Source organism: Pinus tabuliformis, chromosome X (genome assembly GCF_031772625.1).
Source record: "Pinus tabuliformis cultivar Carrire ecotype Pingquan chromosome X, CPIR1, whole genome shotgun sequence".
Taxonomy (NCBI): Eukaryota; Viridiplantae; Streptophyta; class Pinopsida; order Pinales; family Pinaceae; genus Pinus; species Pinus tabuliformis.
In genome coordinates, this window is record NC_142308.1 from 1732600072 (window position 1) to 1732615381 (window position 15310).

Sequence of the window (15310 nt, forward strand, 5' to 3'; positions counted from 1 at the left end):
TCATTATCGTTTCCTCGTATACTTTTTACGTGACTTTCTTCCTTAATGTTTTCCACCTTTATATGTCTTTCAACAACACTTCCCTCTATGAGGAGACCTTACAAGAGCTCTTCTCCCCTTCTTTGTACTCTGAACCATCTTCCCTTTTCTCTTGATCTCTTACTTTATCTACTGATATAGATTTGCCTTCAAATGCACTGTTGACTCCCATCTGTTACAATCACAAAGAAGAATTTACACGAAATACTTCATCAATGACATGCATTCTTACTTAAGTGTCTGCAATAAACTTTTATACACTAATATACTTCATCCTTGTTATAGGCAATTTATCCCATATTTCAAAAAACTACTACGCAACGTTGGATGCAGAAAGTGAAGCACTCTTAAAGTTCCTTCTGCTGGAAATTCAGTAGTGGCTCTGTCTGCCGCAACAATGGTACTGTCAATATCTGAAATGTTAGCTTCTTTCTCTGGAGGCACATGAACAAAAATCCATCATATAGTTATTTAGACCTCCTCCCTATCTATCGGGAAAATCAGAAATTAAAATTTGATTGAATTGAAAATAAAACATACCATCAGGTCTATCTCCATTTTCTCTAAAGAAGTAGTCTTAGCATCCACAATTGGAGGAGAGCTGTCTAGACAGAAATCCAACAAAGAAGCTTAAGGAACTGGAGGAAAAAAAAAAAAAAAATCCTAACTATAGGAAATTGCATGCATGTGCATCTATGACCAACTCACAGGCCCTCCGCATAGTAAAAATATGGCCTAACATTGACAAATGCTAGCTCCCATATATAGAAACAAAGCAAAACAACTAAAGAAATATCTAAAAACTTGCATAACAAAACCACCACACCATAATGTAAATCAACCAAAAGAAAGTAAGCCAAATTCACAAAATTAAGGAAGAAATATTAACAGCTGATAATAAGAGCACATCAACCACTTTAACTTGGGTACAATACCATGTTAGCAATGATTATCTAATCACACTAAATATCCATTAAAAGATTGAAAATATATTTATATAATGTTACATCATACGTAACCCATTAAGAAGTTGAAAAGATATTAGTGTAATAGATTAGTTAATACCTTTAACGTCATATTATTTTTATATTAATTTATTTACGAGTAAGGAAAATAAAAGTATAAAATTATTATTATAATCCTAATATATATATATATATATATATATATATATATATAGATATATTAGATTTATATTAATTATCAATATAAATATAATATTAGTTTTATGTTTTTTATTTTATTAGTTTTATTTTGATTAAGAAAAATATTAAATATAACAACATTTTTTCATACTAGGATGTTTATATGTGAGTTAAGTATATTTCTCAACCTCAAATATAAAATATTCACATATTTAACTCTTACACATCTCACATTTAAAAAATCTAATACCTACAAATCTACTCCATACTAAATTAAATAATTAAATTAAATTAAATGATATATATTAAAAAAATAACATTTAATTTTTTTTTTTGGGTTATAATCAAATATATATTATATATTAAATAAAATCACATTAAAAATCCACATTCACATAAATTTTAAATTTTAAAAATCCATGTTCACATATAATATAATATTGGGATGTTCCATATTAATAATGTAATTATTAATTAAATTTATTTTAATTAAATTAAGAATAATATAATTAGTTTTAAATTAGATTAAAATATTCATATTTTTCATACCTTTAAATTTAATAAACCAAAGATATTTCAAAGAAAATAATCCTTTTATAGTCTATAAATTCAAAGTTAAGGTTCATTTAAGAAACATGTTTTTGATACAAACCACAAAATACAACCATTTTATTTATCTCATCGTCAACCAACCAAACATCCTTGGCACTTACATGTTCAGGGTAGCGGGCCTATATTCCTTGCAAATTCAATGCTATCACCTGAAATTTCTGCTAATCCATACTGGTGAGTGAACCCGATGTCCAGCAAGTTTCTTGAGGGAAAGGGCACACCATTAAGAAAATTGTCTTTGATATGAAATATGCGATTCAAATTCCCAAATAAGCGAATGAATTTTTGAGAATATCTATTACAAATGGAATAAACAAACTAAACAAAATATGAAGTAATTGATTACTTGAGTGGGAGGGAGAATTGTGGATAACGTTTAGCACAGAAATCCTCCATTTCTTGCAGAGTGAGAGGTGGAGAAGAACATATATATCGACCTCTCCCAGAGGGATGCTCCATCAAGAATATGTGAGCATTACAAGCATCCTCAGTGTGGACTAATAAAATGGAACCCATGATATCAAGAAGCTCCGTTAACCATTCAAAATATTCAGCGTTGCCTGAGAGATGTGAACATTAATATAAGAACAGAAAAAATGGGCATTTTTCTGTTAATGGCAGATCTCAAAATTATGCTCTTACCCATTGGATACTGAGAATCAAAATGTTCAACATTGATACAGAGATGCGACTTTAATATAAGATTAGATGAAATGAACATTTTTATATTGATTTCAGATTTCATGTATCTTATTGATATGAAACAAAACTATGCTTATACCCATGAGATACAGAGAATCCATAATCAACCTAAACTCAAAGAAATAAAACAATCCATAAGAGAAACACCAAGCCATGAAAATTTACAAAAATAAGATCAAATATCTAATGAACGCATACCATACGTGTGACGAATGGCAACGCTTGTTCAATGCTGGCCGGAAGTGTGGGTGTAAGAAAAGGTCTTGCAACTATAGCTGGAGCTATCGTCACTACTTCAATACCATGATCCTCTGGGCCATATTGAAGAGCTGCTTGCTCTGCTAATGTTTTTACTACATAATACATCTTAAAATCAAGTGATTCGTTACTCCTTATTGTTTTGACAAGATAAAAATGTAAATTACATTTTTCTAAATATCAAGAGATTTGCATTTCAAAGTAATTTCAAAATAATGGTTGAGAAGCTCATTTTACAATCGAGTCAAAATAATGATTGTGTTGGGTAAGAGATTGTGTTAAGAAGCTCATTTTACAGTGGAATATGAAAATTATTTGGGATTTCATCACTTCTTAAAACCGGTCTACATTTATCTAATTCTAAATCTATTATGAGCATATAACTTTACAACTCATAAATTTGATCCTCTGCACCCTAACCCTAATAAATCCAGATTGATTAGATTTATCTAATTCTAAATCTATTATGAGCATGCAAATTTACAACTCATAAATTTGATCTTTTGGACCCTAAATCTAGATTGATTATATTTGAAGTTAAAATAAACTTACAGATCTTTTAATACAAATCTTTGAAGTGAGTAGTAGCAGCGAACTTACCCAGAAAATAGGCTTTTCATGTCTCATGATATCGATTGGGGTCCAGCAAGATTCATCGAGGCGGTCCCTCAATTTTCCATCATCATTAAGTGGCGAGGCTGTAGTTATGGATGATGTGTAAATTACATGCCTCACAGACTTTGCCTGACTGCAAGTCCTTAAAATATCAAGAGTACCATTCACCTCAGCTTCGATAACATTCGTCTGTGTCTGAAGAAAAAGTACATTAAAAGGGAAAATTTATATCCAAAAAAGGGGTCAAAATCCAGTAATAAATTCGTTGTTTCCGGAAGTTTTGCATTCGGGTGGTTGTTAAAAAATACCTGTGCTTCAATGGCGAAATCCATTGTAGTTGCCAAATGAAAAACGTACTCACAACCCTCAATGGCAGCATGGAAGCTTCCCTCTTGGTGAAGGTCGGCTTTGAAGAGTTTGAGCCTCTCTTTTTCTCCCTGCAAGCACAAAATATGGCGAGTTTTGCTATCGTTGCCTGCATCATGTGAAAGACGGTTGACGGTTCGTATGGACCGTCGCGCCTGGCATTGCTCAATTCAAATCAATGGTTAATGATTACCCGATCGTCTAACAACCAAATCGAATGGCACATATTTTGACACGACAACAGTTTGGAGAGTTCATTTCAGAGGGAAACGCCTGTAAATATGTAAAGAAATAAATATGCTAGGCAATAAATATGTAAAGTAAAACTGAAAATAGAGCCGCGTGACGAGACACATCAAAAGGATGGATGGGAGGCTGAATTTTTATAAACAATTCATACTCCAATTTTTATTCTGTGTAAATATAGACACAGTGTGAAACAATTATCCACAATTATTTTCTCTAAATATCTGAATGGCAAAGGAAAAAAATATCACCTAGAAATTCCAAACTTATTATAGATTGATTAATGGAACATTCGAAATAAGAAACTACACCTTGTTATCAATATATCAAAATATGATTTCAAATCTCATGCATTTCTCACATTCATAGAATCAAAGGATCCATGAATTGTGTAAGAACAAATCTAAATGCCATAGTTTAACTAGCTGAGGAATTGTCTGGATTGTTATGGAAATTTAGGTTATATTTAGAAAACATGTGGTAAAGATTTTTGTAAATCCAAGTTATAGTTGTTAAATTTCAAAATTTTAAGTGTCCTAGATGTTTTTGATGGTGCTAAATCTATTTCTACTATCAAAAATTGTTAAGTTATGGTATGTTCTATGCTTATAACAGTTTACTTCTTTTTTTTATTATATTCCACCGATTAGCAATCACATGTACATAAAATAAAGTGCAGATAGAACATTAAACGATCGACAGAAAACAAGCCAAGACAAGAGACACAAGATGTGGCGGCTAGCCAGGGAAAAACCCCACAATGTGTGGGGAAACCCTTTGATCAAATCTTCTTTTATCTTCAATAATTCAGCAGAGAGAAATAGTACAATAAATCTGATTCATATCAGCAGTAGAAAACCCTAGATCATTAGCATCAGCATTAGCGGCTTCTTTATCAAACTAGGGCAGACCATATCTCACAAACCGACAGTCGGATTGACTTCATTCCACCACCAAAAGTTTCGGCTTCCAGAGGAGGTTCAGATGAACCTACAGCGCAGTTCAGATGAGGAGATCTTCTAGGCCACACGAGTCAATCTTTAGTTCTGCAGTTGCAGCTTCAGTTTCAGTAGTTTCCGGCTTCAAACTAGGGCAGTCGATATCTTGCAAAATGTTCGTCGGATTGACTTCATTCCACCACCAAAAGTTGCGGCTTTCAAAGGAGGTTCAGATGAACCTACAGCGCAGTTCCAAAGAGAAGATATTCTAGGCCATGCAAGTCAATCTTTACCTCTGCAGTTGCAGCTTCAAATTCAACAACTTCCAGCTTCACATGTGTGAGAGAGAGAGACCCATTTCAGCGCAGTAGTGAAGAGACTCATATCTGCGCAGTAGAGAGAGAGAGAGAAGTGATGAGATGAGTGAGTCCAAATGAGGAAAAGTCCTCTTATATTTATACACAACGTTGGTGGGTGAATAGATGCGACTGTTGGGCTTCTGAGCCTACATGAGTTGTAGGTCGACTTGATAATAATTCCATAGTCAAAATAAATTCATATCTCCATGAATACTTATCGGAATTGGATGATCTTTATATCAATCCTACACCTCCTGATGAGAGGAATCTAATAAAAATATTATTAGCCATAACAATGTAAACTTTGAAACGGGAACTGATACTGTTACCCGTTTTGTAGAGGTGGCAAAAAAATGACCCGATTTTCAAAAGTGTTGATGCAGAATACACATGTTTTTTTAAGAACATGCTTTTTGGAACTTTAATTTTTTTCATGTGCATTAAGTGGGTGAGGCTCGGTGAATGGTAGTGATTTTCATCCTGATTTTAAAAAGTGTGTATTCTGCATCACACCCTTTTTTTAAAAGACCTATTTTTTGACTTTAAATTTTCTAGTGTGTGAAATGTAAAAAATTATTTTCTAAATTTGATAGTTTTTGAAGTTGTCATTGTATTCATATTTTCTTGTTCTCTATCTTAATTTTTTTTTTTTTTTAGTGGGGTTTTTATTGTTTTGCATTTTTAAATTAGAAAGTCTATAGTTTGAATTTTAGATAATCTACATATTTAGACATCCTTAATTAATTTTTCAATCCACATGAAATAATTGTTTCTAAAAAACAACATTTTTTAACAATGGACATAAAAAATAACCATTTTTAACATAAATATAAGCAAAAAACTAAACGTTTTGATAATTTTTTGCTAGAATTAACATGTCAAAATTACAATTTTTATACAAAAATATTAACTAAAAATGGTCAAATAATAGTTTTTTTTATGAATTTCATGTCAAAAAGATAATAATAACTACTTTTTTTTTCAAAAATTAATGATTAACTTAAATCTAACCTCATTTAGTAACCTAAACAATGTGATACACAAAACTTTAATATTCATCAACCATGTGTAAGACCAACATTATTGTTTTGCCAAAACTAACCATAAAAAATAATTTATCTAATGAATTCGCATCGTGTGACTGCACATATATTGTTGTGGCTATTTAGCACAAAGTTTTGTACCCCACGATTATGATGTCACTCAATCCTAACGAGCCTTCCCTCGCTTATCAGATGATCTACTTGCTCGTACAATTAAAATCAAATTTTTTCATGAGCTACTAACTAGATTCCTTGGTCAATACATCACCGTGTATCAGCTGGGGGATGATAAATTATCAAGGTTTGTTGGGCTGATAAACCACTATTAGAGTGCTTTCCACGACTAATAAACCACATGTAACTAAAATATTGTATGAAATGACCATGATTTCCAAGAGTGTTGGCATGTAACAATAAGATTTTGTAAAGACTTTGTTTTTATAAAGATGTGCTCCCAATTGGTTGATGTCAAGAAACAATTACGAACTTTGTAAAAACTGTTTCTTTTCTTGAATGGTTTTGGCAAATACCATTAGTTTATGGACACCAATATTTTTAAAGGGGGGATTGATTATGGGGAATTAACCCAAAATATATGTGCAAGGACATTTATTCTTAGGGAATTGATTATTTTGTGCCTACAAGTTTATACATTTTAGCATGTGAGCTTGACTCTACTTTATACTGGAAGGAGAATTTATTTTTATTTTTTATTTCTATGGTAGTAAATTATATGAGCAAGTAAAAATTGTGGAATATAATGGAAGATTACAATCCTAAAAATAATTTTTCCAACATGCATATTTTTTTCATTCTAACCATAGAATTGATATATTTCCATTCAATAAATTTGATTCATCCGTTTTCGTAAATCAAAAGTTTAAATGAATCCATACTTAAAACTGACCTTACTAAAGATAAAAAATTGATTTAAGAAATGAATATAAAATAGTGGTACGTTTCCGTAAGAGGCTTCTATTTATATCCTTTTAACATATACGAGGAGAGGGTTAGAAATTACTACTTTGGGTGGTTGTGATATTATAATTTGTTTACATAGTAATAATGAGATAGTGTAAATTTGTTGTGATATTATAATTTGTTTGCAGAGTAATAATGAGATAGTGTAAATTTTTTTAGTTTGGTATGTATTTATTTTTTATATAAATATTTTTTTGGTTGATGTATATTTTAATGGTTATTTTTGTGGAAAATGTTATATGTTTTGAAGTAAAAGAAAAGATTTTGATTTATAGTGTTAATATGGCATTAGTTGGGATTCATTCTAATAATTTTTTTGGCATAAGACTTAGATTTTTTATTTTCTAAAAGATATATTTTATTATAAATGTAATTAAAGATTCATTTTAATTTCAAGCTTAATATATGCTGAGAGAAACCAAATTTCTTAGAGAGCAAATACTTTCAAATTTAAAAAAGTGTTTAATTGAGGAACTGTATCCCTCTCATTTCATGATATCTTTAAAGTTAAGATATATATATATATATATATAAAAGGAGTAATTTGGAGAAAAACTATTATCCTTCCTTTAAATTTTACCAATATACATATCATATAGAGTAATAACAATATAATTTGTATTTATAACAATAACCCTATAATTTTAAAAATACAATAAAAAGGAAAAACTTGTTTAAAACATGTTTAAATTAGTGTCATACACTAGTGAAAACAAATAGTTGGATACCACTTTTCCAACTAAAATTAATGCTATATTGTGAAACTCCAACCCCATTGCTGAAATTCCCTGATTATGTAACTCATAATGGTTCTATTCAGTGTTCCCTTTTACGATTCATGGTTATGGAAGCTTTTCCCTTGGCTGCCGACATCTGGAGGACATTTTCGACAGAAGGCAGTTGTCATTGCATCACGGTACTGTCAAACTAGAGGGAAATAATGATGAAATTGAAATTGGTATCCAATTATCTAATCAAAAGGCACCTTGGAGTCATATTATTGGTTGTACATGAAAATTAATAATCCTGACACTATGTTTTTTTTTAATCTCAACAGGTCCATATCAAATTTAATTGACTGTCACTGTAAACTTACGTTATAAACCAACGAAGCTTACCATTAAACCCCATATGTTAATGGCGCTATGTACAATATGTTAAGGATGCTATGCACAACTAAGGATGGGCCGTTGAGTTTCGCCACACTCGCTGCATGGCTCTCCCCAAGCTTTTGTTCCATTCAACTGATCTTGAATCTCGTCAGAAGGGTCTTCAAAATCAGCATCCAACCAGCTCCTTTGCAAGATCGTCCGTCTCGGCATCGGAAAGACTGGGAGTAGTACATTCAGATACATGGCAAGGAATTTCACTCCATCCATGCCAGTTGGACTTGTTGTCACATCGTCTGTTGGCTCGAGTTTCAAGACGCCGTTGAGTTTCAAGATGATGGGCTCCAGTTTCAAGATGATCACTTACAAGATTGCTCTGAACAGTTCGATAGTGAGCCTGAAGTAATATCATGATAAGGGACGTTGACACTGACTTATGTCAATATTGATGATGGTTCGAAGCCTGAATTAAGACGATTATTTACGGTGGACTGTTTATGTGAATTTATAATTTAGTTTGATCCCTCTGGTAATTCATTTTACTATTTGTGACGATTATGAAATAAAAAAATGTACGGGTGAATTTAGATTCAGAACCACGATTTTAATTAACAGTGGGTTGTCTTTTTAATTATCTAGCAGAATTGTTCAATCGAGAAAATGTGGCCAGATATTTCTTATTATTTTTAGTTTCCTGGATGTTAACATATCATTTATTCATTTTTTCAACAATTTTATATGGTTAAGAATGTCTATGTAATTTAGTATTGAACTCCTTAATCAATTTTAATACGTTTCAGCTGTGATATCATCCAAGTTATGGATAGCCCCCCACATGAAATTAACCCATCCCTCCAATAATATATATCAATCAAATTGCTTCACTTCGGTATATCTCCGCAATAGATGTCAATAGAAGATTAATGCACCAATAGATGTCGTTGGTGTCAGCTGAGCGTTCATTTGAGCATTTCTTCCGATTTGTAGAATCTTCAAGTGTTCATTTGAGCATTTCTTCTGATTTGTAGAATCTTTACTTGATAGAACACCTGGAATCGAGGACAAGGGAGCTATGATAATCTTGTCTGATTCACGTTTTTCTAAACCCTGAAATTTAGATACCAAGATTTTAAAAAACTTTCATTAAATTCAATAATAATCTTACCAAAATTTTCTTATTTTTAAACTAATTTATAAACTATTTAGACTAAGCCAAAAAAAATTTCTATTATTTAACCAAGAAAAAATTAATAATAAATTTATTTCTAATATGCCTTTTACACTTACCATGCGTTTCAAGTGACAAAAAGTAAAAGGACGGTTTTAGTACGGAGGTGATGAGAGTAGTTTAGACAAAGACTTGTAGGGTGAATCTTTAATTACTGTTCAAAGCATTACACTTGTTATATTAATGCTAATCCCACATTACAAAATATAATATAACAATACTTGTTGAAATACAGGACATCCTTTCCACGCACGTTGCGATACCCTTGGCCAAAGGAGGGGAGGCGTCAGCTGCAGCTTCTTGCTTCCGGTTTTCATTAACTACCTCAACTCACCTAGTCATCTTATTCTCATTTTTTTGTCAGTCTATCAGTCCATCCATTCATGTGAATCCGCCTTCTGCAATGACAAACCTACCAACCGGACCGCAACAGAAGACGATGCTTCAGCGGCTTCAGCGTCTTCTGCCTGCACCTCTTATCTTTGGTACTCTGATCTTGTCAATCATCGTGGCGAGAGCCATGCAGCGAGTGTGGCGAAACTCAATGGCCCATCCTTAACATCCTTAACGGCCCATTGATAATATAAAATTATATTATCAAATATAATTTTATATTATAGATATTTTTGATCTAAAATGTTTTGCTGAATAATAAACTAGAGCTCACAAGCGTACGGGTCGATTCCCGGAATCGACCCGCCGCCGGTCGGGCGGCGCGGGGGTGGCGCTGCGCAGCGCCACCCCCGCGCCGCCCGACCGGCGGCGGGTCGATTCCGGGAATCGACCCGTACGCTTGTGAGCTCTAGTTTATTATTCCGCAAAACATTTTAGATCAAAAATATCTATAATATAAAATTATATTTGACGAAATCCCTTATATTTGCATTTTCCTGTCTGAACAAAGGGGATTCACAATAGTTGGCGACACATATAGAACCGGGGGCTTAGGCTTCGTATGTTTCCATCCCATTCATTTTATTTGTTGCTATAGGGTTAAGACTAGTAAAATTGTACTCGTTTTTGGTGTTCGAAACATACAGTGACTTTGATTTTATTTATTCACAGGCATTTCCAAAGGGATCTCCGCTCGTATCGGACATGTCAACGTCGGTGTTGGAGGTTGCAGAGGGCCCGAAAAGTCAGGAAATGCGGAAGAAATATTTCAACAACAGTACAGACTGTAGCAGCGGAGGGCCTCAAGAAAATTCGAATAGGCTAAGCATGGAGAGCTTCTGGGGCCTCTTCCTCATTACGGGTTCCGCTTCAGCGATGGGTCTGCTCATATATTTGGGCCGTCTCCTTTACACATATGTTCGCCATCGCCTTCCACAGGAGCAACAGCACTTCCCCTCCACAAAACATTTAATCTCAAGCCGCTTTAAAAGCTTCCTGAATTACATGGACGAGAAAAAGGAATCCGAAAACTCTAAGGAAACCAGTGGAGAAAGTGATGAAAATCTCCCTAAGGCCCCCAATTTTGGTACCAGTATTTCTACTCCGCCGGCGTGGGAAAGTCCAGTGAGCGTAAACACCGGTGGTCACATAGAAGAAGAACGAAGCGACGATGAAGACAGCGGTGGTCACATAGAAGGCGGCGGCGGTGTAACCACCGGTGGAGATCCCATAGAAGAAGACGACGACTATGAAGACACCTCCTCCTCCGCGTGGTCATCGCGCTCTTCTTCATTCCTTTGGCTGCCGGGGGCAACATCTTAATGATCAACATCTTAAGGTTCTTATCATATTTGAGCTTCAAAACACACCCTTTGCTTAATCACGTCTGTGCTGGATGCGACACTGTTTAATATTCGTTGGCTTTCAATAATCACAGCTGTAACTTTGAAAACTGGTTTGTAAGTTACATCTTCTCATTAAAGAATAGAAAAAATTTATCATAATTCAAGTCAAATTAGGAGTGGGACAACTCTGTCGCCGCCCGACCGGCGGCGGGTCGATTCCGGGAATCGACCCGTACGCTTGTGAGCTCTAGTTTATTATTCCTCAAAACATTTTAGTTCAAAAATATCTATAATATAAAATTATATTTGATAATATCGCTAACTTGAAAACGCATGCCCGAAACACTAGCTTTGATATTATATCCTCAAACTCTCAATAAATTATTTACAAACAATCACAATTTCTAAAAAATGACTAAATCATTAAAATGTTATCGTCACGTGAAACCCTAACATTATTTAACTAGTCCTGAACTTGCCATTCCCTCGAACGTTCCATTCCATGAAACAATAACATCAAAACGGAATAATTGAGCACTTATAATCACCTTAAAAAAATGTTTTGCGGAATAATTGAGTTGTAGACAATGATTTAGATTATTTATGCGCGGTTCAACCCAACTTTAGAATGAGCAAGGATTTCAAAAATTTCAAAGTACATGAATTTTGCTCAAGGAAATTTGGTTTATATATATATATTGGATATAATATATTACATAGAAAAATTGAACTTGTTTCCGAACTTTGGGTTATCATATCAAGTTTTGTATGGGACGTTGACATGTGTTACGAGTATATCTTATGGTCATGACCGTATTAAAGATTCGGCGTGATGCTTTATATTATAATGTTTTGGATTTTAATGTTTTAAAACTTTAACCTTGGTCTGTTGCAGAAAATGACTTGTAAATCGTCGGAGAATGGTCATTATTGTTTTAGTTAGGGCCATATGCAATATAAGAACAACATGGTTATTAAATCGTTGATGATCCTCATAAGAGATGGCACCTCTTTTACAAAGTACATTCATTATTGATTCGGTAATAAAAATGTTTGGCGTGCTGGCACTGCATTGGCAATATCAAAAATATCTATAACAGAGATGGAAATGCGTGAACAGAGATCATTCCCATGAAAATTTCAAGGTATCCTGACGGTGCACCTACCAGTTACTGGGCTAGTCGTCGAGTCACGTCCTAGAGTAGGTCACAATCTGTGGAGAATTGCATGAGACTCACAAAAGTCACATAGTCACGATTAATGAAAGCTACATTCTAGAGGCCCTTTTAAATATTTATAGTGCGATTGCTTTGTGTGTAAATGGCTGACCCTTTTATCACCTTTGGCATTGACACAATGTTGACATAGTGCCCTGTGTTCGCACTGTCTCTTCCTTTCGTGCTACATCAACATTCAACCTGGTGTATGATGCCTTTGATGATTTCCACGCTGATTTTTTCTACGTTCAGATGACACCCCCATATAATTGCGTCTTACTATGCCTTAATTATTTGTCGTGGTCTCTACCATTTCACTTCAAATCCATAACATGTCTTCTTATTCCAATTTAATCCCATCAACAAACTCGAACCATATTCGGCATCACACCTATATGCAGCCATAGCATTTTTTTATCATGATCAGCGTCTCTGGTATGGGATATTGATAATACACATTGAGATATCGCATTCCCATAATAATTGGTTTAGATACAAATTTCCATAGTGTTGGCTTGGAAACTACTCGATTATATATATAGATATATATAAGAGAAATGCAAACATTTGCTTGTCATCCCATTACACCTCTTGATTCCATTTTTTCAAAAGTCTTTTGCCTTAAGTTATATCTCTCTATCGCATGTGTGAGGAATAGAGCTACTGAGTGCACCCTTTACTTATTCGAAATCATCTTGTTGGTAATTGGTTCAGAAAAATGTTTTTTTGGTAATTTTTCATGGGTGCTTTTGAGGCAACCTATCTTATGGGTGTTTTTCTCATATTCTAGTTACCAATTAAGAATAACTTTTACTACACAAACATGGTTTCCATTGTCATGTATATCATCTATTCGCTCGAAAATTCCTTCGCCACAAAGTTATGCATTTGAATCTAAGACATAGTTTATAATAATGTGATTCCAAACCATGGTTGTTGCAAGTACTATTGTGTCGAGCACACACATGCTCGTGGGAAAAGGTTCTCCATTTTTTGTATTTCATGATCCTTTTATATAGATAGGCCTTGCACAATGTATCAAACGTTGGAAAATATGATATCATTGATAGCAGAATAAAAGAGAATATTAGATGTGCTAAGAATCTAGCTATTCAATTTCACATCATGATTATAATAATAGATTTAAACTGCTTCTAAGATTGTATTATTGATTTTTAATTTATAAAATTATTTTTTCAATTTGGTTTGGTGAAATAAAGAAACAAATAGTTCTATCTAATAGCATGTTTGTTACCTAATTGACTTTTCAAGTGTTAGTCTTGGAAAGGGATTTAGAGAATTAGTTATCAAATTTTGCAAATTATTTTCCTATATCAAATAATAAAAGAAATAGCAAAACCAATCCATGGTATGACAAAGAGTGTAAAAGTGCGAGGAGAGCAATTAAGGAAGTTGTTGATGAATCTCTTAAAATGGACAAGATAAAAATATATAAAGCTCTAACTAAAAGGAAAAAGAGGCAATACATTCGTCAAAGACAAGGGAATCTCTTACACCTCTCTAAGCTAGCTCCTAAGAAATTTTGGAGGCAAATTCTGACTAGGAAGACTAAAGAGGTGTCTCACCTCCATTCTTGGAATAAGAAGAAGGATTCAGGGGAAGTTGCTAGGGGGATGCATGAGAGAATTCAAATAGGAGGATTCTCATAGATATGATTGCGCTTAGTTAAAAAACAACCGTGCATATTCATTGAACCCTTATGCTTTGGAACAATACAAATATTAGGATTGGATAAGTTCTTTAGTGATGCATACGCCCTTTGGTTGGAAGTCCTCACATGTATAGTGTATTTCAAGACCATATTACACTTCATGGACTCTTAAAGACTATTGTAATATATTGTATTTTATTATATGATACTGTGAAGGATGCCTCTTAGGTCAGCAATGGTCCAAGTAGCATGTTTTTGAAAAATTAATTGTATATATTAAATTTGTTATTTATTATGTGAATGTTTGAGCAACGATATCTATATTTGGTCGAGCTCTATTAGTTTGTCTGTACTCCAATTATATATAGTTAGCATTATGGTTTTGATGAAAATTTTAAGGTGACGTTAGGTTGCCCTCGCATCCCCGACTACAGGTTTCGAGGGTGGACGTCAGCTTGTATGTGCGATACAACGGATAGAGAGACAGTACGCGACAGAGAGACTCGGCAAAGTGAAAAGACGCAGACATTCTCCATTGACGGGCAGCTTGGGTTTTACCAATTCCACGCATCAAATGACGATCCACATTACCAATTCCACGCGGCGGCACCCCCGGGCCGCCCCACCCCACCGGACCGGCGGCGGGTCGATTCCAGTATCAACACTTTCGTTCTGAAGCTATATTTTGCAGGAAAATTTCGTAGAAAATTTCGTAGTCACTGCCATTTTTAAAACAGCCGCAAAATTGACACCTAAAAAAAAAATCATTATTCCAGTATCAACACTTTTTTTCTGAAGCTATATTTTGCAGGAAAATTTCGTAGAAAATTTCGTAGTCACTGCCATTTTTAAAACAGCCGCAAAATTGACACCTAAAAAAAAAAAACATCGTTCCAGTATACACACTTTTCGTTTTGAGCACTGTTTTTGTGGTTTTTTTGGGGTTTTTGGGCCAGAGTTCTCGTTTTGAGTTTATAGTTCCCGTTTCAAAGTTTACATTGTTCCATGAATAAGATGACCCATATGAAGTTTTGCCCTGGT

The 15310-nt window shown here is 33.9% G+C and overlaps 1 protein-coding gene across 1 annotated transcript; it reads left to right on the plus strand.

Annotated features, from left to right (window-relative positions):
* The first annotated feature begins 10506 nt into the window (after nt 1-10506).
* On the plus strand, nt 10507-11387 carry LOC149146711 (glutamate receptor 3.2-like). Its single transcript, XM_089450026.1, has 2 exons — nt 10507-10594; nt 10707-11387. Exon 2 carries the CDS (start codon nt 10740-10742, stop codon nt 11355-11357), a length of 618 nt encoding a protein of 205 aa, XP_089306152.1. The 5' UTR covers nt 10507-10594; nt 10707-10739; the 3' UTR covers nt 11358-11387.
* The last annotated feature ends 3923 nt before the right edge of the window (nt 11388-15310 follow it).